We start from the raw sequence: 27858 nt of genomic DNA, 5'->3' as shown, positions 1-27858 counted from the left end.
TCTAAAAGTACTTGGTATGGAATCGAAACGAAAATAAGTGGTATCACCCATTTTTAGTCATCTACTTGAATGGGGGTTCGCCGAAAACTCAAAAACGGTCGGATATCTGATAATATCTGTAGCATAAAATTGTGCTACGTTGCCTCAAAACGCTTGTTTCCTGCTTGTATAGCTAAAGCGCATGCGCGTTAGCGAGACGACTGACAGGCGATGTCTGTATCTAAAAGGTGATTGGCTCTTTTACCTGCAAGGCGGGACTTTCTTTCTACACCAGTTGACCGTTCCAATTTCTCCCATTCATTAAAACAGTATTGGCCCGTCTCTGCTAAATACTCTCTGTCTCTGCGTCCAGATGGGGGCGATGACCGCTTCATTCAACAGATCAGCAAAGTCCCAAAACTGTGCTGGACTACAGATGTGAAGCGTCTGAAAGAATTAAACGGCATATTTAGCACGAATCTGGGCTCCTGTTGATCCCTTTCACGGGCAGAAATATGCAAACATGGTAGTTAAAACTAGAAAACCAAATGCCAAGGACCAGAGCAATGAGAAGGACAGGAGCCTATCGGTGTCTGGGAAAAGCAGGCGTGGGAAAGATGGAAAAATCTCGGCTTTCCAGAGCAAAAACGGACTGTTCTCTGGGTTTATAAGAAACAAATTGGGCTTGAGTCCATCTGCTTTTACAAGAGGAGTAATAGTGTTTATTCTCGGTAAGGCTTATTGCATATTAGCCGCTAGGAAGCTAACGGTCTTCGAGGTTAGCATCTAGCATGTTGTCAGCATCAGTATTGTAACAGCTTGGCTTGTAAACACAAAAGTTGTGCATATTTCCAATGTCGATTTTAATCTGTAACAACAACAAACTACCAGTTTAAACCTAGACTTCCGGTAAAATGTTAACCGTAGCAAGCAACCAATCACTTTTATTAATTACACAGTAAGCCAATGTGACTATACACCGATCAGCCACAACATTAAAACCACCTACCTAATATTGTGTAGGTACCCCTCGTGCCGTCAAAACAGCGCCAACCCGTATCTCAGAATAGCATTCAGAGATTATATTCTTACCGTAAGTGTACAGAGCAGTTATCTGAGTTACCTTCGACATTGTCAGTTCAATTCAGTTTGGCCATTCTCTGTTTATCTCTCATAAACCAGGCATTTCCGTCCACAGAACTGCCGCTCACTGGATGTTTTTTGTTTTGTTTGGCACCATTTGGAGTAAAATCTAGAGACTGTTGTGTGTGAAAATCCCAGGAGATCAGGTGTTACAGAAATACTCAAAACAGCCCGGCTGGCACCAACAATCATCCATGTGATTATCTAATCAGCCTGTCCTGTGGCACCAGTGTAGTGCATAAAATCATACAGATAAACATCAGGAGCTTCAGTTAATGTTCACATCAACCATCAGAGTCGAGAATTTTTTTTTTTATCTCAGTGGGTGGCATGATTGTTGGTGCCAGACGGGTTAGTTTGAGTATGTTATGGCCAGACGACTGGGTCAGAGCATCTCTTAAACGGCAAGGCTTGTGGGGTGCTCCCAGTCTGCAGTGGCGAGTACCTACTGACAGTGGTCCAAGGAGGGTGCCCCAGGCTTATCGATGCACGAGGGCAACGGACAATTACAATAATCAGTTTCTCCTCCATTTTGTCTTTGGAACTAATGTGTGGTGTGAACCAACTGGATCGGAAGTTGAAAGACAACATTTTCAATATGGCTCTGCACTAGTTTCTCTGGTGAATATCTGCAGGCTGGAGACTTCCAAATGGGGCTGGAAATCTCTAAAAGAGGGCAGGGGTCACTCCAAAAGGTTGTTGGGCTAACTCCAATCACAGTTAAGGTTAGAGAACGGGTTAAGTTAGGGGCTTCCTATATCTTTCCTATATCTGTTTCTGGAGCTCTGCCTGCAGCTATATCCTTCTCAAAAATGTGCCTCATCACCTTATAGGGATTCATTCTGGTTGCTCAGATAAAAGAGTCCTCCAATGTGACCTCGTATCACTCTGTCTGACCTGGGCAAAATAACCACATCTAACCTAACTGATATATTTTTCTCCACAGCTGTAATTGCAGGATGTTTACACTGGTAAGTAGTTTTAGACATTTTGAATCTGATCTTAATGTTCCTCTACAGAGATTGTGACAGTAATGCTCTCCTTTGCATGTTTCTCAGGTGTCATCTCTCACACCTATTTGAAAATGACAGACACTTTTCACACATGTCATCCTTGGAGAAGGAGATGGCTTTTCGAACGGAGATGGTTAATATAGTTTCTTATTCAACATATTTAAAAAAAATTTCATCATCGTCCAATGATCTGTTATACATCTACGTCTCATAGCAATGTAGGGGTGTGATTTTTTTTTCCCCTACTCACCTTCTATGTTTGAACTAGGAGGTGCAAAACTACCAATTTTCATAATCGACTAGTCGGTTGGTTGTTTGAACGAGTATTCGACTAGTTGTTGTTAAGAATAATGTACAATTAGGATCCGTTATGATCACGTGACTCCAATCAGACGTGTTTCAGAGGGATATTGGGATGCTAAGCTCAGCACTTCAATATGGTAATGAACGGATATTCAACAAATAAGTCTGTTAAATAGCTAACATCATATTGCACGAAATGATAAAAGTAGGAAAAGTAAGAAATCAGAAAGGGTCCAATACAAAGTGGCACGAAATGCTTATGTGCATTCTGATAGCCGCATGTGCTTCAGGAGATCCTGCAAGATAAAATTGCGGGTACATGTAGTTCAAGACATCAAGCAGTGTCAGACAGAATCAGCAAAATACTTTCATTTCTCCGAAGCACCTCACAAATTCGGTAGCATTACTCACAGCAGAGGATTTAATGTCTGACAATGATCGTCTTGAAATGTATTGTTGATGCGGTGCTTTGCTGTAACGGCAGCAGTGATAAAAAAAATTGAAACCTAAAAGATTAAAGAGATTACACTTCTTGCAGAAAGTTTTATCTGGCTGACTGTTATCCACTGTAAAACACGGCAAGCTCTCATCATGCAAACACGCTCTCCAAGAAGTTGCATCCTTTAATTAATTTGAGAAATGCCTCACATATTGAAACTACCACCATCACCACTAAAAATGTTAGTTTGTTAGAAGTCAGTTGTTGGACTACTAGTCGATTAGTCAACCACCCTGACACATCCTTAGTTTGAAAACAAGTATTTATTTAAACCACATGGCATTTTGCTAGTTTTATGTTATTGCAGTGGTGCATGGTTATTCTGTCTCTATAGGGGCTGTATTACTCATACTTCAAAACCATCATCAAGGCTCCTTCTTTCATGAGTGGTCTTTACATGATTATGAACGACCGGCTCACTGAATACCCTTTAGTGATAAACACTCTAAAGAGGTTCAACTTGTACCCTGAGGTGAGAAGTTTTGTCACACCTCTATTTCGTCTGTTCTGAATATGAATGAAATCTGTTTGCCTTGAGTCTTAGAGCTCAATAATCAACACAATCCCCTATTCTGTCTCTTGAACTGCAGGTGTTCTTGGCCTGCTGGTACAGAGTATACAGCAGCACAATGAATTTCTTTGGGATCCCTACCAAGTTGTGTTGGACCATCAATAGAGGGGTGGGACTAGATCCAGTGGAGAGTTGTGAAGGTATTTGAGAAGCTTTGTACTTGATGTTAAATATTCAGAAGTTTATCTTGTCTTCATGAGACACTGTATATTTAGATTCATAATAGTTAGTCCATTTCATAGTGTTAAATTTCACCACCTTTAATTCCTCAGTTTTTTGCAACAACAAATGTCTTGATTGTAGATTAGAATAGGTTATGTATTGTGGTTTTACTTCATAATCTTCTAACCCTAACTCATAATAATGCGTGCCTTATATTTAGTTTGCACAACACTCTTAAGGGGAAGCGTTCACACTTTCTAGGTGAAGAAATGTTCTAACAGAGTTGTTCTTATAATGAAATGTTTTTTGCCACCTTCACTTCTGCTAACACACTGTCACTTATAAATATGGAAGGTTTATTTTTAAAGTGTCTTTAATCTGAAAAACAAGTGAAGACAGGAGGCAACTAAATCCATGGTATTATAGTAACTTGAGTGGCTTTTTTCAGGTTTGGGGGACCCTGCATACTTTTATGTGACACTTGTGTTCCTGTTAAATGGAGCAATGATGAGCCTGTTCTTCATTTATGGAACATATCTGAGGTAATGAAGTACTTGATGTCCTAGATCACACCAAAGACTATTTTATTAAAGGAATAGTTCACCCAAAAATTAAAATTCTCTCAAATGCCTTACACACAAAAGAGCTAAACACATTTCAGATACAGACATCATCAGTCAGCTCGAGAATGCGCATTAGTAGTATTAGTAACCTTTATTTAACAAGAATAAAAACTATTTTACAAGAAACACAAAAACATGCATTAGCCAGACCAGCCTGAAAAATTGAGTTTTTTTTTTAGCTTGATCTGAGCTAATGAAACACAGTATATCAGGGCTCGACATTAACGTTTGTCTGGGACAAGTGGAATTTTGAAGGGGAAAGTTAAAGAGAATTTGACTTGCCCAACCGGTTATGTTGCCTGATTAAAACCTCAGTAATTAAAATGAGCTCAATAGCAAGGGATTGATCATGATTTTAATAATTCCCGCATGTTTCACGTTCAAAATGCAGGGAATTCACTCTGTTGCGTCACTCTCTCTTCATCTCTCCTTCTCTACTGCAGCGTTCAGCAGCTTGTGAGTGCGCACAGTGAGGAACCACATTTTTAGTGAACCTTAGATGCTATATACACCAATCAGCCACAACATTAAAACCACCTGCCTAATATTTTGTAGGTCCCCCTCGTGCCGCCAAAACAGCACCAGCCCACATCTCATAATGGCATTCTGAGATGATATTCTTCTCAGCACAATTGTACAGAGTGGTTATCTGAGTTACTTTAGACTTTGGCCAGTCTGGCCATTATCTGTTTACCTCTCTAAACAACAATACATTTACATACTAGATGTTTTTGTCACCATTCTGAGTAAATTCTAGAGACTGTTGTGCGTGAAAATCCCAGGAAATCAGCAGTTAAAGAAATACTCAAACCAGCCAGTATGGCACCAGCAATCATACATGTGATTATCTAATCAGTCAATTGTGTGGCAGCAGTGCATAAAATCATGCAGATAATGCCCAGGAGCTTCATTTAAAGGAGATCTATTATGCCCCTTTTTACAAGATGTAATGTAAGTCTCAGGTGTCCCCAGAATGTGTCTGTGAAGTTTCAGCTCAAAATACACCATGGACTTTTTTTTAAATTCTTTTATATGAATAATAGGTCCCCTTTAATGTTCACATCAAACATCAGAATTGGAAAAAAACAAGATCTCAGTGATTTTGAGCATGGCATGATTGTTGATACCAGATTTATTTAGTTTTCAATGGTTGATCAAATCATCCTGGCTTTTTGTAAAAGTAAATCAAATGTTGAAAAATAAAAACCAGTTCATCATCAGTTATATTTTTCTTATAGTGGCAGTCGACTTGGTGGCACTGTTACAGTTGTGTGTTTCTTCTTTAACCACGGAGAGGTAAAGCAGATTTATTTTTAAATATGTAGAGAGTGTACTGCTTTTACCACAATTTATTTTTGCAGACTTCTGCAATATAAAGAACATTTGATTCTTCTTTTTAAATCCTTGAATCTCAGAGCACACGGGTCATGTGGACCCCTCCCCTTAGAGAAAGCTTCTCCTACCCCTTCCTGGTTCTACAGATGCTTCTGGTCACACACGTCCTCCGGTAAATTGATTTCTTCATTATTTATTCAATTTGCTGTAATTGGTTAGATCATAGTAGTTTTTTTGGTCCTACGTTTTACATCAGGTTTCTATAACTACTACATATTAACATTATATACATACAATACAAAGTATTTATTGTGTAACTACATGTTCTGAAAAATGGTAACAAGATTCACTTTTGCTGCTATGAAGGTTGAGGTACAGGTAGGCTTACGAGTAGTGGTGGGGTTAGGGTAAGGGTTGGTAAAGGGGTAGGTTGAGGGTTAGGTGTAAGGGTAACAGGGTAACTTCAGATGTAATTAAATACAGGTACTTTAATTGTAAGTACAAGGCAACAGCACGCATGTACAAAATATGTGCATCGTAACAAATGGTTAAGTACATAGTAGTTAAAGACACATAATATAAAGAAAAACATTTAGTCCATGTTAACTCTTTTTATCTTTACCATCATTTGAGATGGCTCTAGATCAGACAGATTTTATGCCTAAATAAAACCACACTTCCCAAATTTAAAACATGACATTAAACATAAAAGAAATGTGTATGTATTTTTTCTTCAACTAATCTCTTGCATCTCCACAATTGTTCCAAAACTATTTTGTGTGGATCATGTGTTGATATGTATTTTACTTAAAGGCTTACACACTATACATGTGGATTAGTCTATAAAATTAGAGTCTTTGTGATTTTGTTTAATTGTTATATTTATTATGGAAGGACAAAGAACCCAAGCAGAAATACCATGATGGCACTGGGTATCTCTAATGTTTTCTTCATGCTGCCCTGGCAGTTCGCCCAGTTCGTCTTACTTACCCAGGTGAGTGATGGAATAGAAGACAAGATCACTGGCAAACTGAACTAAACTCACACCAGTGTTGAAATGCTGCTATATGAAAAAGGAAGAACATAAGGCAAGCCACCAATTGTAATATATTTTGTTGCTGCAACATTTCACTGAAATGATTTAGTGCAATTTGATTTGACATGGAAGCTTGAGTGCACCTGATTATTACACTAGATAGAAGTGTTCCTAAAAAACATGAATACAAATTTATACTGTTTATACTAAAATCTTTCTCCAGCTTCAGAGTCTTTGTAATTGTCAAATTTCTGCCTAAGGTAAACCTACTGTAGATAATGATTTCCTGCTTCAGAAACATTTTGCATTCTCATTTTCAATTTCTATGATTACAGGTAGCAGAAAGCTACAGCAAAGGATGTTATAACAAAATGTTCATGTGTTTTTTGTAGGTGGCCTCCCTGTTTGCTTCATATATCCTTGGATATCTGAGCCCAAAGAAAATGCAGTCCCTCTTAGTGACACACATGGTAATGAGTTTTAAATAATACAGACTTTATGGATGGATTGTGAGTTTAGAATGAGAGTGCATTGGGAAATCTCATAAACATGTGACTACATAGAGGTTAGTTCAATGGAAATGGAGTTGATAAAACGTGGTGATTTTCTCAAGAATTTTTATGTTATTTCTAATTTACTGAAGAAATGACTAGAAACACTCCTCACAGATCTCCTTGGCTGTCTGTTTTCTTCTAATGTTCGGGAACTCAATGCTACTTACATCCTTCTACGCCTCTTCACTGGTCTCCATCTGGGTAAGTTGAACAGATGGACTTCCTGTCTGAGGGATTAAAGGGATAGTTCACCCAAAAATGACATTTCTGTTATAATTTACTCACCCCATGCCATCCCAAATGTCTCTGACTTTCTTTTTTCTGCTGAACACAAAGATTTTTAGAATATTTCAGCTCTGTAGGTCCATACAATACTAGTGAATGGTGACCAAAATTGTAAAGCTCCAAAAGCACATAAAGTTGATAGGTGTGTGAACAATCGAAATTTAAGTCCTTTCTTACTATCAATCTTCACATTCTTCTTTTGTTTTTGGTGATTCACATTGTTTGTGAGAAATTATAGTAAAAAATGACTTGAAAATGTATGTGTTTCTCTCACACACCAATCATATGGCTTCTGAAGATATAGAATTAATAACTGAAGTCTTATGGATGCCTTTTTTGCTGCAGTTTAAGTGCTTTTGGGAGCTTCAAATGTTTGGTACCCATTGACTTGCATTGTGAGGACCTACAGAGCTTAGATTTTCTTCTAAAAGTCTATGTTTGTGTTCAGCAGAAGAAAGTCATACCCATTTGGGATGGCATGAAGGTGAGTAAATAATAAGAGAATTTTCATTTTTGGGTGAACTATCCCTTTAATACTTGCTCAGAAGAACACATAATATGAATGGTTTCTATGTACATCAGAGGCTGATATGACGAATGTTATACATAGATAAACATGAATTGCCTGCCTCAGCCCTGTCAAGGCCATATTGATGACTCCTTGACAAATAATTGAGCACAGACTCTGACCAAAAAAGCAACCAAGACTAAGTACAGTTTAAACAAAAAGATGACCTCAAACACAAACATACTGTGTAAAAGCAGCCAGTTTTATCTGAGGTTAAGTGATTGATCTACTCTTGTTCCAGGGGGTCATTGCTCTCAGGGACCTTTTTGTTGGTACTTTCAAACCTGGGCTGTTCACATGGGTGAGAGAACTTTTATCACTGACTCATGCATCACTGGAAATGTGCTGTGCAGCACTGACCAAATTGAGCAATGTCTCATATCCTTTTTTGTTGTTTCCGTTAGATCATGCAGTGCCTCACATGGGTGGTCTCTACTGTAATTCTGAAGTTCATGCTCTCGGTGATCTTGGGCACATCGGATGATGTAAGATGAGAACTGTGGTGTGCACCATGCAGTGCCGTTTTCTCTTGCTGTGAACATCAGTTAGCTTTAACCTGAAGAGTCCATTGAACATTTCTGATTGCTTATGACATTTTTCTTTGTAGGCTCACATTAGCAGTCTGATCAAATCCAAGTTCACAAGCTACAAAGACTTTGACACAATGATGTACACATGCGCAGCAGAGTTTGACTTCATTGAAGCAGATGTAAGTAATCTGGTCAGGGTTTTCTGTAGCATATATACAGATTGTTTTCATGTTATAAGATTTCTTACCACCAGCCTCCCCATAAAACTTTCTTTACTGTATGGAATGTTTTCAGACTCTATTCCGCTACATCAAAACCTTGCTGCTTCCAATTAATGTGCTGATTGTGGGTTTTATTGCTGGAAGGGTGAGTTGATCTTACTTACATAATGGATTTAGTGGTTTCCCTTTCATTAGTATGGTACTTTGCCTCACTTGTATCTGTTCAAATAGTATCACAATGTTCTAGGTTTGATGCCAATCTTAAAGGGTTCATGACATGCAGAATACAATTTTCCTTACATCTTTTGACATAGAAGAGGTCATTGTAAAACACTTAGTTTCAGAACTCAAAACTTCCTCCTTACTACAAAAAGAGCTTTTGTTGGAACCAAGCTGCCAAAACAACTCGTTCTCTACTTTCTACACATTCTGTTGTCATACTGTGGTAGAAATTTGCATCTGACCACCTCCACAACAACACATCAACATCTACTTTACCTTTATCACTTCTGTAGCCTGCCTAGTAGTGATGAGCAGTGAGATGGCAAGTAGAGAGCCAATCATAACAGTGGGCGTTTACTGTCATGTCTTAAAGGAGAAGCAGCATCAAAACCGAGTGTTTCAGACAGAGTCAGAATGTTTTACAAATATATGACTTTTTTTGTGCAATAAAAACTAATAATATAAGTGAACCTCAATGAACATGTAAATAATAATAATAAAAAAAAAGGCATGTCATGACCACTTTAAGTCAGTTTGGAATTTATCAGATGTGTTTTCTCATAAGCTACGGGTAAAATACAACTAAGTTATCTACATACTAAAGCCTCCTTTTGCTTCCTGAATGCAGACTATACGGGATGTTATTATGTTTCTCAGAAACGGGAAGACGGGCAAGTCAGAGGAAAATGAAACCGAACAGTAAGTATTTTATATGCTTTTTTGAGACTAGGATTGTCACAATCATGAAATTTGGCTGACGGTTGTCATACCAAACAAAGAATTGTGATTATGACGATTAATCGTCCTGCTATACATACACCTTAAGAAATCATTTATTCATATTTAACTTGGAATCATGTAATAAAATGGGGATATATAATTAATAGCCTATATTATGTCCTGTTAAGGCTGGAAAATATAATATTTTAAACAATAAAATATCTAATATTTGGAAATATGTCTCTCTTTTTAGTCAATGTTAGTCCATGTCACTGTTATTTTTAAACCCAGCCAACCTTAATATTATATTATGTTATATTATACAATAGAATAATATATTTCTGTCTTGAATTCTTTAAATTCACATTATTATTATTATTATTTTTATTTTATATGAAGGAAAACCTTTGAGATTCTGTGTGTATTCGAAAATAAGTTTCATCTCCTCTTTGTAACTAATAGTACATATACATGTAATTTAACAGCTATTTAATAAAAACATAAAAAATGTAATACAATTATACAATTAAATAATATACAAAACAGTCCAATAATATATACAATAAATACTATCTCTATAGTAAAAATAAATGGAGATTTGAAAAGATGCATGTATGTTGTTTTATGAGAAAAATGATTAATTGACCATTTCTTTGGGTTGTATTACTCTCTCTTTTTAAACCCTCTTCACTATTTCAGGACCGAAGTGTTGGCAAATGGAGTGGTAAGATTGTTTTTATTTAAAACTAGTTCCTTTTTAACCATATTGTCATTGATATAGACATGTGGAATGATTGATATAGTGACCCACAGCGGGATTTATGTTGTTGTTCTCTGGTGTGTCTATAGCTGGTGTATCACAGTCTACAGCTGGTGGCATTTGCAGTGTTGGCTGTACTCATTATGAGACTGAAGCTGTTCCTTACTCCTCACATGTGCATCATGTCCTGTTTAATCTGTTCCAAACAGGTGACCAGTTACTCTATAAGTGACCTACTGTACCTACACTCACTGCTTTAGAATATTAGTTTGATGCAATGCAATAAAGCCACATCTTGTCCCAAATTAGGGACATAAATGACTTGACTCACACATATTTCACTACAAATAATTTGTGGCTGTTTTATTGCAGCTGTTTGGCTGGATAGGAGAGAAATTTAAACTCCAAATGGTAGGCGTTGCAATATTGTCCATGATGGCAATCCAAGGAGTATCCAACCTGCAGAGTCAATGGGGAATCATTGGAGAATTCAGTAACTTCCCACAAGAAGAGCTCCTGGAGTGGATCAAGGACAACACAAGCCCTAGTGAGAAATTCCACCCTTTTAGAATAAGGCCTATTTTTTGTACATGCTACATTGATGGTGCAGATCAACTATGCCTCGCTTAAGAGTGTTTAATATTTTTGTAGATGCTGTGTTTGCTGGTGCAATGCCCACCATGGCAAGTGTAAAACTGTCCACTGGCAGAGCCATCGTCAATCATCCACACTATGAGGATGCAGGATTGAGGTAGACATGCTGTAGCATGTATTTTCTTTCTAGCTATGACACTTTCTTTATATCAAAATAGTTAAAAAACATCTACCTTAACCTTAAAAAAAATTATAGCTTTTAATACTATTATTATTTAAGCTTGTTTTCACCATTTAAAATAGCTATTGAAGCTGGTATGGTATTAAATCAAACAAATTATTTACTTAATACTAGACTATTGTGATGGAGTTCAATTAGCTAGTGCAGATTCAAAAAGTGTGTGTGTTTTATTTATTATGTTGTCCGTTCTTATTCAGGGAAAGAACAAAGATGGTGTATGCCATGTATAGCCGAAAGCCAGCCAGTGCAGTAAAGATGAACTTGATAAAGCTGCAAGTGGACTATTTCATCTTAGAGGACTCGTGGTGCACCAGACGGTCAAAGTAAATGGCAGCTTCTTTTTTTTAGGCCTTATCATAAGTCACATACTTTTAATTTATATCACAAGGTTTTAATAAACAATTTATGTAGTCTCACACACGTTTTTATTTTAATCATATCCAGGCCCGGTTGCAGCATGCCTGAGATCTGGGATGTGGAGGACCCCCAAAATGCAGGAAAAGTGCCTCTTTGTACTCTCATGTCTAAGGATTCACGTCCCCACTTCTCCACTATCTTTCAAAACAGCATTTACAAAGTCCTTCGAGTTCCCAAAACAGTGAAAGATATCAGATAACAGCGGTTTTCCTCCCAAAATCTATTAGTCCCTGCTCTTGTCGTCCTTTCTTTGATAGATACGTGTGTGTGTGTGTGTGTGTGTGTGTGTGTGTGTGTGTGTGTGTATATATACACAGCAATGATTATTTTTGTAACGATCAGTCCTGTTATTCTTGAGATCTGCTTCTGCCACTTTGGTGTCTGTTTTATTTTGATAAGATATAACAGATGTTTAAACTGTGTCAAATCAGACTGTGATTTTTCCCCATCCATGGTGCTGCTGTTTGCCGTTTTGTTTCGGTCCAGATGTTTTTTTTTAAAGGTTGAAAGATTTCAACATCGTATACCTGAGTCATTTCACTTTCTGTGCATTATATAATTAATTTCAGCTATTTTCGGGTTAACCTTTGGATAAACGTTTTTAAGATTTGTAAACCCCTTTTTTAAAGTTTTAAAATTAACATTTTTGGCAGATGCTTTTACCAAAGTGACTTACAAAATTAACACACTTTGAGGGAGGATTATGATGTAGTTTAGTGTTATATATATTATTAATTCTACCAACTAAATTTTATAAGTCATCTGTTAAACTGCTTGTTACTCTGTTACTTTTAGGTTTTATGTATGAAAATCAGTCAAGGTTATGCATTATTGGAAAAGGTATTCTGTTGTGAAACAATATTTTGATCTTTCTGTCAGTAAGATATTGTCTTGCTCAGATGCATTTTCAGTAGTCATATATACCTTCGTAACATTTGTTAATTCAATCCTATTGTAGTGTCATTCTCTGTTTACTGATGTTACCAGTGTTCAGAATCCTCCAGTATTATGCTGACTTCTCATCTGTCAGTGAATTGCAAGTGTTTAGTATCAGGAAGTGGGTTGTGCAAGGATGCACAATGCTTCCGTTCCCCAACTGTCTTTCCTGATGTCATGGTTATAGTGATTTTGATGAAAATTGTTCTTTCAAATTAAACGGAGAAACTGGAATCACTGCCATAGTGTTATTAAAGGTATTTGTAGTATTATGTGTTAAACTCTTTAAGTGTCCTTTACATTTCATTAAAATACCTGCAATTGTTCATGGAATGTGTAAAAATGATGCATGTGAACTGTCTTCAGGAAACTTGTCCACTTCCTATTTCTTTGATATCTGATGTTTAGTTGTATTGATATGGATACTCCGTTCATTTTGTTCTTTCCCAGTGTAATGTTATATATTTCTCAGCATTAAATAATTTTATTTTAATTCATGATTAAATTTAACTTCAATTTTTGTAGTTGTTTTTGAATATGTTGATCATGTACAGCAATATAGCTTTGATGCCATTCAAAAAAATATTTATTTCTCCTGATTTGTTTGACACTTTTAGACTGTTTTGCTTGCGGCAGGATTAGGGTCTTCAACTGTCCCCTTTCTGTTTATATTTAGCTAATAAAAGTGTCTTGTTTTCCTTTGGGTGTTCATTTTGACTAATTAATTGTGCCATTTGTTGAGCACTACATCCATAGTAAAACTTATTTATTAGTGAAAGTAAAGTTTAATTTAAAGCCTTCGAAATGCTGTTTTCTTCACTTGACCTCCTCAGACATGAGCATGGTTGCTGTGTGTTTTCCATTCCCCTTTTTGATTTGAACCCAGTCGCCCCTAAAAAAACATGCAAAAAAATAAATTTTCCTAAAAGTTATCCACATATGTGGACAATAGGACTAAGTTGTGAAATTGTATCTGATTTTCTTTTATATTCAATTGTTTGTTTCATGTTTTTGAGACAGTACATCAGAAATTGGCATAAGTAATTCTGATTCAAAGTAATGGCAAGCATCATTTAATCACTGCCATCCATGATAAAATACACATTTGCATAAAAATTCTGAATCTATCTACTGATTACCATTTTCCCATGTCTGCCAATCATGTTGTGAGCTCCAAACATCATTGCAGACTGAAACTGAACTTTTGACCAGAAATTAAAAGTGAATGCACACAAGCTATAGGATGCTCCCTCATTAGGGAATGATTTCATCTCCAGTGTGCTGTCTGCATGCAGTGGTCTCAGAACAAGTTTAAAATGCACCTTATTTACATCCCAACTCCTTATACAGCCTCTGAAAGCAACATTTACCAGCTTTTAAATGCTCCCATTGACTCTCAGTGTGATAATGCACAGTGATTATAGGATATTTTACGGAAAATTAGCCTTTAGTCTACATGTGTTCATTGTGTTTAACAGCATGCCGTTTCGTGATAAATTAGTTTCATCCGATGTTTGACTTAAACAGAATTTATTGTAAAAAAAACACCAGATGTAGATTTGTTGCAGTTTCTATCAAAGACAAACTCAGCTGAGATTGGCACCATGTTGTTTTGTCACATAACTTGTGCGTCCAATGTTTAACCCTTTAATGACAGCCTAGAGTCTCCTGAACTGAGATCAGTCTGTTTAATAAATTAAATTATACATAGCCTATAGCGAAGCTAAATGTGATGTCCATGCATGTGGCAGCAGGGTTTCAGGAGGTTAAAGAGATAACCTAGAAGTCTGTCGGAGTCGTGGCTGATTTCAAGCTCCGATTTAAAGTTTCTTGGATCCACCTGCTCAGTCTTTTTTGTATTCATGCAAAATGCCCTTTATTTCTGAAGAAAATTGTGAGGAAAAATCCCAGGAAACTGACCATCTTTAACTTATCACCTTTTGTTTCCCCGAGGCAAGGTGAACGTCTCATTTTTGTCATTGTGGCCAAAAATCAGTGCAACCAAACTGTTGGTAATAATACCTTTTTTCTTTTTTAATAAACAAATTCATTGTACAAATTCAAAACTTACAGTATCTCCTACATAACGTTTTAAATCTTGATTTGGCCAGTTTACTTGGCAAATGCCTGTCAGAACTGGGCTGATACAATGAAGAGTTTATTTTGATACAAGACATTTACATTGTGCAGATAGAAACTCAAAACACTACCGCAGCAATACTTGTTCAGAGTCCTAATAAGAGGCTAAATGGAAGATACTAGCGCTATATCAAATGGAACGCTGTCTTCTGGATTTGCTTCACAATATTATTGCCTCCTCAATGACTCCAATCATTAACATACAACTCGCTGCAAGAGTGAAAGAGCATAGAATTAACATACTGATTAACAAGTCAGTCAGAGTGCTTTTACACCTAATAGTCCGAGGTATTTCATTTGAATAGTGGGATTGCAGAAGTTCTGTCTTACTGCATACATTTAAGAGTGTAAGAGCAGTTTGTCTGCTTACAAATTTGCAATCAAAGTCAACCAAGTAAACGCTATGCATTTTAAATGAACTACACCTGGCTGAGGACCAACTCCGCTGCCAAACCAGTTCAAAAGTATAGATTAAGATATAAAATAATCATAAAACCAAAAAAATTGACAATTGCTCTTTTGGATTATTATAAATATTGCAAAAAACATCTTCAATATCTGTAGCCTTTCTAAATGTTTTTCAGCATCAACAAAATGGCATAAAAAGAGGCGATAGGGAGGGACTGCTATTTTCTCCATCCAGTGAAAATTAAAAGGCAAGCATTCAAATTGCTCATAAAAGGAATAGTCGTGTGTTCTTAAAGCACTGAAGAGGAAACTAAAATACATAGGAAGGCAGAAATAGTAGTGTGGGGAAAGATTCCTGAGACTGCTCTAAAGTAGATAAATAAGGTGTTTTCAGACCTACAGCGGTGATGGTAAGCCTCCCTAAAGTGCACATTAACACCAGTAACAGGAAAGAAAAGGAAAACATGACAGGCCAACAACATTGCAGCAATCCTTCTGCCCCGATCGCCTCGGTGAACTTGACCATTAAATGACAGTTAATAAATTAATTGCTCAACACATTGCAACAATACAAAATTCTATTTCATAACACAAAAAAAATGTAAACACATGAAAACATGGGGGACAACTAATATTGCTTAGCTCTGTAACACAATCTGCTTTGTAATTTACAATTCTCAAATATTTCAGCAACAATACTAACATAGCTGCTATTTATTTTCAGAGTGCCTGCAAGAATTTATTTAACTTTTTTAATATGTTCTTGTTCTATTCTGACTTGTGTTTTTTCATCTTTGTTTTAATATAGTAATTTTATATCTATTATTTCATTCTTCAAGTAATCTGACAGACCTTCAGTGGGAATAAAGGTTTTACTATTACAAAACAATCATATTTAATATAGCAAAGAATTTACTTTGCATTAGGCTTTAATATGTCCTTCATGTGAAGAAGTTTGGAAAACCAGTCACCCAGATGATTATCCACCTCCATCACCTTTGCACATTTTCTCATATGTGCAATTACTCCTCTAAAAAGCAGCACTCAGCAACAAATAGCATTTTAATGACAGCCTGAAAATCATGGTACCATCAGAAACAGCACTGTATGTGTAACACTAATTGTTTTAGACTTTCTGTCTTTAGATCTACATTGAAAAAAATAAAATAAACAAAATATGAATTCTAAGCACCTTGGTTTCTCATGATATACCCTATGCCTGAAAACATAGTATTCATATTAAAAACAAATTGTACAAAATAAAAAAGGGATTTTTTTTTTTTTGTAAGCTATCAAAATAAAAAGAAACATACACTGTACCTTGAACACATTTCTCAGCCCTCTATTGGCATGTCTACCTTTGGCTTGATTTGGTTGGTAGGGCACACAGAACAGAGAAACACTTTTATAGCCAAGTGGACTAATGGAGGGCCCTATGTGTCCACAATGAGCGCTCCATGCACGTTACTCATAATGATGTCTCTGCATCCACAAATTTCTCTCCCTGTTCATCTTCCACATTGATCTTAATACTAGTTCTCTTCTCTTCACTGTAAACAAAAAAGATGAAGGAAAACATTTACTTAAAACTGTTGCGTCGCACAATTCCCCCAAATGCCATTATCACAATACAAGCAGCATATATAATTAGAGGCAGGGTTTTCAACCAAGAACCACTGGGGGTCCGTTAAGGTACTGCAGGGGGTGTGTGGAGAACAATTTTCTTTTAAAATGTTCATGACACTTGAACGAACATTAACTAGCAATTTAAACATTACATAATGTAATAATGATAGTTCATGTTCTTAATGCAAGTTATTATAAAGTTTTACCGAGACAATCTATCTTTTTTTATTTTGGGGGTCCCTGGGTCTGTAAAGGTTGAAAACTCTTGCATTAGAGGATGAAATCAAAGAAAGACAAACAGCAGAAATAAGCAAAGCAATTGAAACAACCAAAACCCTTTTTTCACAGGCATTCTGTGAACAACTATAATTTTAAAACAGCATAAAGGCCTGTTCACACTAAGCTGACTACTCAACTTAAACGTACTAAATATTCGCAAACAATTCATACCGAATACATTGCCAAATTTTCATAATTAAATAAAAAAAGGTTTGGATACATAAATTAATTAAATAATACCTGAATGATACAATAACAGCTAGAATGTGAACAACCTGTTAACCTGGGTACTGTGTATATCACAGTGCTGCATCCAGGTAGGGATGGATATTTTGGTAATGGAGTACACTTCAGCATGTACATACACTCACTGCTCAATTTATTAAGACCACTATAATATATAATAATACAGGGTAGGGCCTCCCTTTGCTCTCAAAACAGCCTCAATTCTTCATGTCATGGATTCAACAAGACGTTGGAAACATTGCTTTGAGATTCTGGTCCATGATGACATGATTGTAACATGCAATATCTGCAGATTTGTCAGTTGCAGATGCAGATGCTGCGAATCTCCAGTTCTACCACATCCCAAAGGTGTTCTACTGGATTCAGATCCGGTGACTGGGAAGGCCACTGAAAAACAGTGAACTCATTGTCATGTTCATTAAACCAATTTGACATGACTTTTGCTTTGTGACTTGATGGATTATCATGCTGGAAGTAGCCATTAGAAGGTGGGTAAATTGAGGCCATGAAGGGATGCACATGGTCAGCAACAATACTTAAATAGGCTGTGGCATTTAATGATTGGTGCGATGCGATGATTGATATTAACGGACCCAAAGTGTGCCAAGAAAGCATTCCCCACACCATTATGCCACCACCACCAGCCTGGACTGCTGGCACAAGGCAGGTTGGGTCCATGGATTCATGTTGTTGGTATCAAATTCTGACCCTACCATCTGTGTGTCTCAACAGAAATCGAGATTCATCAGACCAGGCTATGTTTCTTCAACTGTCTAGTTTTGGTGAGCCTGTGCCCACCTTAGCCTCAGCTTTCTGTTCTTGGCTAACAGGATTGAAACCCAACGTGGTCTTCTGCTGTTGTAGCTCATCCACCTCAAGGTTCGACATGTTGTGCATTCTAAGATGCTACTCTGCTCATTACAATTGTACAGAGTGGTAATCTCAGTAACTGTAGCATTACTGTCAGCTCAAACCAGTCTGGACATTCTCAGTTTTTTTGGCACCATTCTGAATAAACTCTAGAGACTGTTGTGTGTGAAAATCCCAGGAGATCAGCAGTTACAGAAATACTTAAACCAGCCCGTCTGGCACCAACAATCATGCCACAGTCGAAATCTTAGATCACATTTGTTCCCCAACCATTATCTGATGGTTGATAAGAACAGTAACCGAAGCTCCTGGCCCATATTTGCCTGATTTTATGCATTGCACTTCTGCCACGGTTGACTGATTAGATAGTCGCATTAATAAATAGGTGTACAGGTGTTACTAATAAAGTGTTTAGTGAGTGCATATATTCAAAACATAAATTCAGTCAAGATTGTGTTTCTCATGATATTAATAACTCTTTGATCTAAAAAGCTTGTGTGTTAAATACTTGAAATTTGTTTTGAAGGCAAATGTAAATGTGCCTACCAATAAATGTATTTTTTAGTTTTGTACTTTAATTCCCTCAGTTATTATTCCTTAAACTTGTGCTGAGCATGCTTTTATTGCTGAAAATCTGGACGTGAATAGGCCTTAACTGTTTAAAACATATAATGCAACCATATAGCATAACATCAATACAGGAAAACAGGCTGTGCATACATGCAGTGAAATGAAAGAATGAAAATGAGGAAAGAAGAACAGCCGACACTGTGTGAAAGTAAGAGTATTATTATGTAAGAAGAGCTTTAAAAAACAAGTATGAGGTTAGTGGAAAAATAGCTACCTTGCACTAGGTTTCAATACTTTGGCACTGTCAGAGTTCATGGCAACAGCTTTCCACACAGCAGTTTTGGCCATCTCATCAGATATGTTAACCACAGAGGGGTCAATGCTGCAGAAAAGACACACCAGAGCACTTACAGCTGGTCACATATGCAAACTATTCACCAGACCTGGACAGTGCTTGATGGTCACTTGATTAATAAAGCATGATAATCATATCACATTTACCAAAGGCAAATCTTCTCAGTGCAAACCCTGCATGTTATTTGAGAGATGGCAAATTTAGAATGATTAATACTGTTTTAATGTTGCTGTTGTGATGATGTTTTTATGGAAAAGTGTGTTCTCCTACTTTGGATTCCTTAAGGGCAATTTGTTCAAATGTTCACTGTTGTGTTAAGTCACTTTTACCAACAGTCATAACAGTTCTCTGATTGCTTAGAACTAGGCATCAATTGGCCTCCTCGAATCATATTTTCTTATGCAGCTCTAAGATGGGAGTGGTGGTGGTGTAGTAGTCTAAAGCACATAACTGGTAATCTTGTAATCAGAAGGTTGCTGGTTTGATCGCCACATCCACCACCATTGTGTCCTTGAGCAAGACACTTAACTCCAGGTTGCTCCAGGAGTATTGTCCCTGTAATAAGGGCTCTGTAAGTCGCTTTGGATAAAAGCGTCTGCCAAATGCATAAATGTAAATGAAAGATAAAGTAAGGTCACTAAAAACATTTAAATGGGTCACCTTCCCAGACAAATTCTGTCCAAATTCTTAGACTGGTGACTCTCTAAGCAAAGTCAGTGTTCACAGGCCAACTTCTAGCAATACTAGGTTTAAACATTTATTTTAACAATTATGTGCTAAATTGCACATAATCATCGTGCTTACTTTTGAGAGATAATCATAATCATACTTCACTGATTAATCTCATTTTGTCATTTGTTGTGTGTTCCCATAGCGGTTTAGAAGCAAAGAGATACAGTGCATCTGGAAATGATTCACAGCGCTTCACTTTTTCCACATTTTGTTATGTTACAGTCTTATTCCAAAATGTATTAAATTAATTATTTTCCTCAAAATTCTACAAACAATACCCCATAATGACAACGTGAAAGAAGTTTGTTTGAAATCTTTGCAACTTTATTAAAAATATATATATTTTTTAAATCACATGTACAAAAGTATTCACAGCCTTTGTGCAATACTTTGTTGAAGCACCTTTGGCACCAATTACAGCCTCAAATCTTTTTGTGTATGATGCTACAAGCTTGGCACACCTATTTTTGGGCAGTTTCTCCCATTCTACTTTGCAGGACCTCTCAAGCTCCATCAGGTTGAATGGGGAGCATCGGTGCACAGCCAGTTTCAGATCTCTCCAGAGATGTTCAATCGGGTTCAAGTCTGGGCTCTGGCTGGGCCACTCAAGGACATTCACATAGTTGTCCCGTAGCCACTCCTTTGTTATCTTGGCTATGTGCTTAGAGTCGTTGTCCTGTTGGAAGATGAACCTTCACCCCAGTCTGAGGTCCCGAGTGCTCTGGAGCAGGTTTTCATCAAGGATGTCTCTGTACATTGCTGTATTCATCTTTCCCTCAATCCTGACTAGTCTCCCAGTTCCTGTCAATGAAAAACATCCCCACAGCATGATGCTGCCACCACCATGCTTCACTGTAGGGATGGTATTGGCCAGGTGATGAGCGGTGCCTGGTTTCCTCCAGACATGACACATGCCTTTCAGGCCAAAGTGTTCAATCTTTGTTTCATCAGACCAAAGAATTTTGTTTCTCATGGTCTGAGAGTCCTTCAGGTGCCTTTTAGCAAACTCCAGGCGGGCTGTCATGTGCCTTTAACTGAGGAGAGGCTTCCGTCTGGCCACTCTATCATACAGGCCTGATTGGTGGAGTGCTGCAGAGATGGTTGTTCTTCTGGAAGGTTCGGGTTGTTGGTCACCTCCCTGACTAAGGCCCTTCTCCCCCGATCACTCAGTTTGGCCGGGTGGCCAGCTCTAGGAAGAGTCCTGGTGGTTCCAAACTCCTTCCATTTATGGATGATGGAGGCCACTGTGCTCATTGGGACTTTCAATGCTGCAGAAATGTTTCTGTATCCTTCCCCAGATCTGTGCCTTGATACAATCCTGTCTCGGGGGTCTACAGACAATTTCTTGGACTTCATGGCTTGTTTGTGCTCTGACATGCACTGTTAACTGTCGGACCTTATATAGACAGGTGTGTGCCTTTCCAAATCATTAACAATCAACTGAATTTACCACAGGTGGTTTCCAATCAAGTTGTAGAAACATCTCAAGGATGATCAGTGGAAACAGGATGCACCTGAGCTCAATTTTGAGTGTCATGGCAAAGGCTGTGAATACTTATGTACATGTGATTTGTTTCGTTTTTATTTTTAACAAATTTGCAAAGATTTCAAACAAACTTCTTTCACATTGTCATTATGGGGTATTGTTTGTTGAATTTTGAGGAAAATAATGAATTTAATCAATTTTGGAATAAGGCTGTAAAATAACAAAATGTGGAAAAAGTGAAATGCTGTGAATACTTTCCTGATGCACTGTATTAGCTTTGAGAATCAGAGACAGACATTTCTCTGATCCAAAGCCAGTGATGCTTGCATGCAAACCACTTTAACTGCTAATTAATTAATAATTAGGATTACATTCGCCACAAAGCATAAATTTAAATGTTTCATTTGAGTGAGATAATTTGAATGTCATTTATATGTCAAATGGAAGTCGGTGCTGTTCTAAATTCAAGCATCTATTGTGCATAGGAAAAGGTCCACACAAGCGTTTGCAAATCCCTCTAACAGAAGTAAAATGTAAAATGTTCAAAACCAACAAGTGAATTCTAACAAAGGGATTTTGGTCAAAGGAATAGCTGTCTGCAAATGAGATCGCCCTGGTTAATTTGTTGGACTTTTTTTTATAGATATTGCAGAGCACTGATTTACATTGGTTAACACATGAAATGTTAATTACAATGTGTCCGAAGTAAACCATGACCAACAAGCATAAAATGAGATGAGATGTATCTATAGTTTCCCACTACTGTAGTCCAATGCTCATTCATAAGCGAGTTGTCAGAGGAAGATTATTTAGAGGCTCGGAACTGTGCACTCACACCGTGATGAGGACGGCCATGTTACAATACAATTATTCTGCGTTAATCAAACGTAAGTGATAATTAACACCAAAAGCTATAAAGAAGGAATATGCAGTAACCAGAATACAAGCAGGCCTGCGAGTAAACTAAAGACCAACCACTCCACTCGAGTCTTCCTCGATTGAGGTGCCAGAGGCTATGCTGTCAGATCTGTCTCAAGAGAAACAGGTCAGATAAACTTACTGAATAGGTTCTTGAATGGGCAAAGGCCAACACAATGTATTTAAAAGGAAAAGAGCACAAATAAAACCATTCATTGTAAAAATAAACCACTTTGAAGTATTTTTGACCTATGAACTATATCACCAACCTGACTTTTAGAGCTTTGACAGGGATGCCCAGGTGATCACCACCATCATAAGGGATCTCTATGCCTTCAGCCTCCATCAGGCGCTGCGCTTCCTGGTTAGACAAATATTGACTTAAATTATTGTTGAAATATATTCCACCATTATCTCAGTTAGTGACAAGATGGTGGAGGCAAAATGCATGTGTTGACAAGACTATAAAGCTACTGAAATGTTTTGAGCATGTATAAAATAGGGCATTACATGCTGATTAATTTACTTGCAATTAATTGCTCACTGGATGTTTTTTGTTTTTGGCACCATTCGGAGTAAACTCTAGAGACTGTTTTGTGTGAAAATCTCAGGAGATCAGCAGTTACAGAAATACTCAAACCAGCCCATCTGGCACCAACAATCATCCTTGTGATTATCTAATCAGCCAATCTCGTGGCAGCAGTGCAGTTCATAAAATCATGAATATACTGGCCAAGAGCTTCAGTTAATGTTCACATAAATCATCAGAATGGGGGATAAATTTGATCTCATTGATTTGGACTGTGGCATGATTGTTGGTGCCAGACGAGCTGGTTTAAGTATTTCTGTAACTGCTGATCTCCTGGGATTTTCACACACAAAAGTATCAGAGTTTAGTCAGAATGGTGGCAAAAACAAAAAACACCCAGCGAGTGGCAGTTCTCCAGATGGAAACGGCTTGTTGATGAGAGAGGTCAACAGAGAATGGGCAAACTGGTTCAAAATGACAAAGTGTACGGTAACTCAGATAACCGCTTTGTACAATTGTAGTGAGCAGAATATCATCTCCGAATGCTATTCTGAGATGCGGGTTGGAGCTGTTTTGGAGGCACGAGGGGGACCTACACAATATTAAGCAGGTGATTTTAATGCTGTGGTTGATCGATGTATATATCAATATAATTATAAATATATTTACTTCATACTCTGTCTCAAATAACTTACAAGAAATGATTTCAATATTCTAATAAAAAACACAAAAGTACCTCTTTTGCTTTTTTCTTTTTGTCATCCTCCTTTTTCTTCTTGCTTTCTGGCATTAGGTCATCCAACCAGCTGAGCTCCCTCTTTGTGAAGCAGAAATCTAGAAGCTTCCTCACAAACACCAGAGCAAGAACCTAGAGAAGGCAAAGGTAAAAGACGCTAATAAAACTACAGGAAACTATGGATAATTATCACTACAATCTCACAGCCTGGACCAACATAACTTTCTATTTTTAAATATATAAATGAGTAAGTGAGATCATATTTTATTCGTAAAATGCAAAACTAAGTATACCATCATAGGGAAGACCACAGCGGCAGCAGACACTTTGATGACCCACAGCAGCACCAGGCAGGTGAGTTGAACTAAAGTGAATATGTGAACCTTCCACAGTGGAACATATCTCAGGTATATCAGGTCAGGCTGGTGTTTGGCAGGCATGCCAAACAGCTTAACCCGGTCAAAGAACTATAGTAAAATTAATACAAAAACATGTTGTGTATCTCAAAGCTGGCACATTTTTACTTCCTTAGTTTGAGATGATTGTATGAAAAATTATTATTATTCTGAAAATAAAATACACTTACTTGTATGCCTTTGAGAGAGGACACACCCATGTAGAGAAACACTCCATATAACACGGGCATTGGTATAAACTGAGGGGCAATTGAAGAAACACATGTTAAAAAAGTGCACTATTAGGGCCAAAATATACTCCAAGTCTGTGAATGCAGATGCTTCTAGCTCAATCGTGTTGTAACGCAACACAAGTATGTGTTACATTCTCAGAGTTATCCCAAGGGGCGCTATAGCTGGCATTAGCATAAACCGCCTTCTTCTACAGTCTGTTTTTTCTTTCTACTGTGGAGCAACAGATTAACAAGAATCCTAGAATCCTATCTAGTTAGATATTATAAACATCTTTATTTGGTTTAATGGCATTTGATAATGATACTGAGGGTAATTATTACAGACATAGTAAAATAAGAATGCACATTAAGTGTGTACGGGACAGTGAACTTGCAATGCATTAGCCAAGCATTTGCGTACTTGCATAGAGTATGTTTCTGGGCTTAACCTCTATTATGCAATGAAAGACTCTGGGGCCATTTTAAGATGTTCTCTTACCTTTAGAATAGATGTCATAAAGACAGATAGACCCATAAGGACAAAAATCATGAGACCAGTGACTCTCTGCTCACGGATGCCCAGGAATTTAGGCTGCTCTCCTGGTGCCGAGCACTCTGACTCCACCTTTAAACTGTTGACGTGAGAGATGGATAGGACGGTGGCAGCGACGAACCAGGGCAATCCCATCACAGAACACACACCAAGCATCACTGACACCACCAAAAGGTCAAGGTGATACCCGCAGCCTTTCTGCATGAGAACACAATCATGAGCACCAGGAATGCCGCACTGCTCTGGTAGACTGGATCAGGTATCAAACTGACCTTGAGTTTGTGTTCTTTGCGGTTAATGATGACGGCAGTGATCTGTTGATCCATGAAGATCAGGATGGTGCACAAAAGGGCAGGAATAGCTGCCGCTAGTAAGGTCCATGTGGGGTTGTCACCAAGAGGTGAGATCAGCCAGCCCCGATTCTTGGAGGTGGGCTATGGTCCAAAAGACAACAATTTCCAATAACGCTTGCAAATTGTTTTGTATGACATTTAAATTGTATGTTACATGTTATTTATGATTAAAAAAAAGCAGTTTTGAGCAAACATACACCTTTTGCACAGTATCTTGTCCTGCAAAAGTAAAACCCAGTAACTACACATTTTGTCCAAACTGAGTTATAAACAAAATTGCTAGACTATGATCGGTCCTGCTACAGATGAATTTGGCTCAACTATGCTCATATTTATGAATAAATAAATAAATAAATAAAAATAAATCAAACAAAAAATAAAAAGAGAGATGGTTGGACATTTGGTTTAATTACATTTGGATGGACAAAATGTTTCAGTGTTGGTGTACTGTTTTAGTTTTTCCTGTGGCTTTGTAAGCAGAGTATAATGCATTACTATTTATAAAGATTACCTGAGTAAAATGAAAGCATGTGGCACCAGAAAGGTTCAAATCAATAGTCAAAGAGCTAACAGATAACAGAAACGGAGTGGTTCAGAGTGAGCAAAATACTCAAGGAAAAATTGACAGCTTTTTTATTAAGTAAAAATAAACCACCAATTACATTATCCTAAAAGCTATTTTGGTGATATGTAGCTACACAAGTAACTGCTCTGAAAAATCTAATCTTTTGTAAAAGTAAACATTGGACAAAATGGATGGAGTGGACAAAGTTCAAAAGTTCAAAGTCCAAACCCCTAAAACCAACCAAACAAGTTGACATTATGTCATAAGATTTAGATAAGGAGGTAGTTCATTACCTCAAAGGTGTCTGGGACATGTAGTTTAGGAGAGGGGACACCCACCAAGTAATCAACCAAGACCATGATCATTATGGTCAGAAAAACAGCAAAGTCACTGACGGAAGAGCGAACCTGCGGAGAACAGACACTAAATGTCAGAGTAAAACCACACTGTATCAGAATGTGCACAGTCAGAGGGGCAAATCCACTCACCTTAGTGGGAAAATAATTCTTGGTCTTGAACTGCTTTAAGAAAGCTGACAGGAAAAAGGTGGTGAAAAAGAGAATGACAGACCAGAACAACACATCAGGTATGTACGGTCCATGAAGACCACAAGCAGGACCCACAAACTGGCCATGGAGTGCTTTGCACATCTTTAATAAGAGAGAGAAAAAGAAAGGGAGAGAAAAGAAAGATGAATTTTTTTTTTTTTAAATCTATGTATATGTATACATTTAAGGGACTGTTCACACAGACACATTTTGTCAGTTCAATTGATTTTCTTTGTAAATGCACTAGACGGATATATTTGAGCGCTGCACCGTTTCTTGCTGTTTTTCTAGCGTCTTTCATGAGAGTGCCACATTTTTAAATAACGTTTAAACTTTAAAATGCATTTCAAGACAGCTGCGCTCTCTTCTCTGCAAAAACAATTTCAGACTGAAGACGGCCCCTTAGGCTGTCATTAGATTAAATAAACTTTTGAAATTGCCGAAATCTGCCACAAAATCCTTTCAAAATGTAATACATTGAGGGGCCTGGGTAGCTCAGCGAGTATTACGCTGACTACCACCCTTGGAGTCACGTGTTCAAATCCAGGGTATGCTGAGTGACTCCAGCCAGGTCTCCTAAACATCCAAATTGGCCCGGTTGCTAGGGAGGGTAGAGTCACATGGGGTAACCTCATCATGGTCACGATTAAGTGGTTCTTGCTCTCAATGGGACACGTGGTAATTTGTGCGTGGATCGTGGATGGTAGCATGAGCCTCCACATGCTGCGAGTCTCAGCGGTGTCATGCACAGTGAGCCACGTGATAAGATGTGCGGATTGACAGTCTCAGAAGCAGAGACAACTGAGACTTGTCCTCCGCCACACGGATTGAGGCGAGTAACCGTGCCACCACGAGGACCTAGTAAGTAGTGGGAATTGGGCATTCCAAAATTGGGGAGAAAAGGGGATTTAAAAAAAACACAAAAAAAACAACATTTAATGTTTTAAAGAAGTCCTCTAGTGGTATTTTCATTAATGTTAGTACTACTGAAGACGTTTTTCTCATAGGTGATATTTCAAACATGTTGAGCTTTGAGGTTTTTTAAATTCCACTAAACAAAGACTGAAAATCTGGATTTGATTTAATAATATATTTGCTGATCATTTCTCCATCAAATACTGATGAAAGAGAACTGTTCTTTGTTCTGATCAGTCTTTCTACATAGGACCAGAGCGATACCAGAACACTTAAAAATGTCAAATTAGGTGTAACTATGTTAAACATATTAGTCCTTTAAGTTAACATGTTATCAGAAAAACTTACCGGCACATCTAGCTCACTCCAATTAATGGAGTCGGACGTAACCCCTGACTGATTCCATAAATGTACCATCTCCTGTGTGGTATTGTCTGGAGGTGAACACTGACACCTGAAAGATTGGAACAAGAAAACCTGATTTAGTTCATGTTTAATTCACCTTTACATTACAGTGCTGCACCGAAACATTGATCATTGAATTACAAATCAATCTACAAAACATTGCATCGATACTTGTCTTATAAATAAACAGCAACCCTGAAAACCAGCATTTCTTAGTGTGGCTACAGCTACATTTACACACTTGCTGAATAACCATGTGATGTTACGATAGTGGCTCACACGTTT

At 37.6% G+C, this 27858-nt stretch overlaps 2 protein-coding genes across 8 annotated transcripts in view; one reads left to right on the top strand and one right to left on the bottom strand.

The window, feature by feature from the left end:
• Positions 1-289: 289 nt before the first annotated feature.
• On the top strand, positions 290-13584 carry LOC127656057 (probable C-mannosyltransferase DPY19L1). The gene is made up of 22 exons (XM_052144201.1): positions 290-710; positions 2069-2093; positions 2181-2268; positions 3272-3409; positions 3528-3648; positions 4119-4212; positions 5532-5589; positions 5709-5800; positions 6523-6622; positions 7057-7134; positions 7333-7419; positions 8313-8372; positions 8476-8556; positions 8679-8780; positions 8896-8967; positions 9673-9743; positions 10464-10488; positions 10614-10733; positions 10897-11071; positions 11176-11275; positions 11557-11682; positions 11804-13584. The coding sequence occupies exons 1-22, from the start codon at positions 503-505 to the stop codon at positions 11973-11975; spliced, it is 2193 nt and encodes a 730-aa protein (XP_052000161.1). The 5' UTR covers positions 290-502; the 3' UTR covers positions 11976-13584.
• Positions 13585-14302: 718 nt separating this feature from the next.
• The window catches only part of LOC127656055 (sodium bicarbonate cotransporter 3-like), a 53047-nt gene continuing 39491 nt past the window's right edge, over positions 14303-27858 (bottom strand). For 3 of the 7 annotated variants that reach the window (XM_052144192.1, XM_052144191.1, XM_052144193.1), the window contains exons 16-26: positions 27517-27622; positions 26194-26355; positions 25999-26112; positions 25060-25221; positions 24734-24985; positions 24193-24261; positions 23900-24073; positions 23607-23738; positions 22611-22702; positions 19125-19232; positions 14307-16809 (exon numbers count right to left, since the gene is read on the bottom strand). In XM_052144192.1, the coding sequence (XP_052000152.1) occupies positions 16728-16809; positions 19125-19232; positions 22611-22702; positions 23607-23738; positions 23900-24073; positions 24193-24261; positions 24734-24985; positions 25060-25221; positions 25999-26112; positions 26194-26355; positions 27517-27622 (1453 nt within the window). In that variant the 3' untranslated portion in view covers positions 14307-16727. Of the gene's footprint in view, positions 17798-19124; positions 19233-22398; positions 22451-22610; positions 22703-23606; positions 23739-23899; positions 24074-24192; positions 24262-24733; positions 24986-25059; positions 25222-25998; positions 26113-26193; positions 26356-27516; positions 27623-27858 lie in introns of those variants that run through there. The other 4 variants (XM_052144194.1, XM_052144197.1, XM_052144198.1 and 1 more) reach the window with 4 other exon arrangements.

This window comes from Xyrauchen texanus, chromosome 15 (genome assembly GCF_025860055.1).
Source record: "Xyrauchen texanus isolate HMW12.3.18 chromosome 15, RBS_HiC_50CHRs, whole genome shotgun sequence".
Taxonomy (NCBI): Eukaryota; Metazoa; Chordata; class Actinopteri; order Cypriniformes; family Catostomidae; genus Xyrauchen; species Xyrauchen texanus.
The sequence above is the reverse complement of the archived record's forward strand: the minus strand, read 5'-3'. Positions and strand labels throughout refer to the sequence as shown.

What these genes read in the sequence shown, in the direction of transcription:
- LOC127656057 (XM_052144201.1), top strand. Translation starts at nt 503, where the DNA reads ATGGTAGTTAAAACTAGAAAACCAAATGCCAAGGACCAGAGCAATGAG. An exon ending in CTTCACTGGTCTCCATCTGG is followed by an intron (nt 7,420 to 8,312) that starts GTAAGTTGAACA and finishes CTCTTGTTCCAG; the next exon opens with GGGGTCATTGCTCTCAGGGA. An exon ending in GTTTAATCTGTTCCAAACAG is followed by an intron (nt 10,734 to 10,896) that starts GTGACCAGTTAC and finishes GTTTTATTGCAG; the next exon opens with CTGTTTGGCTGGATAGGAGA.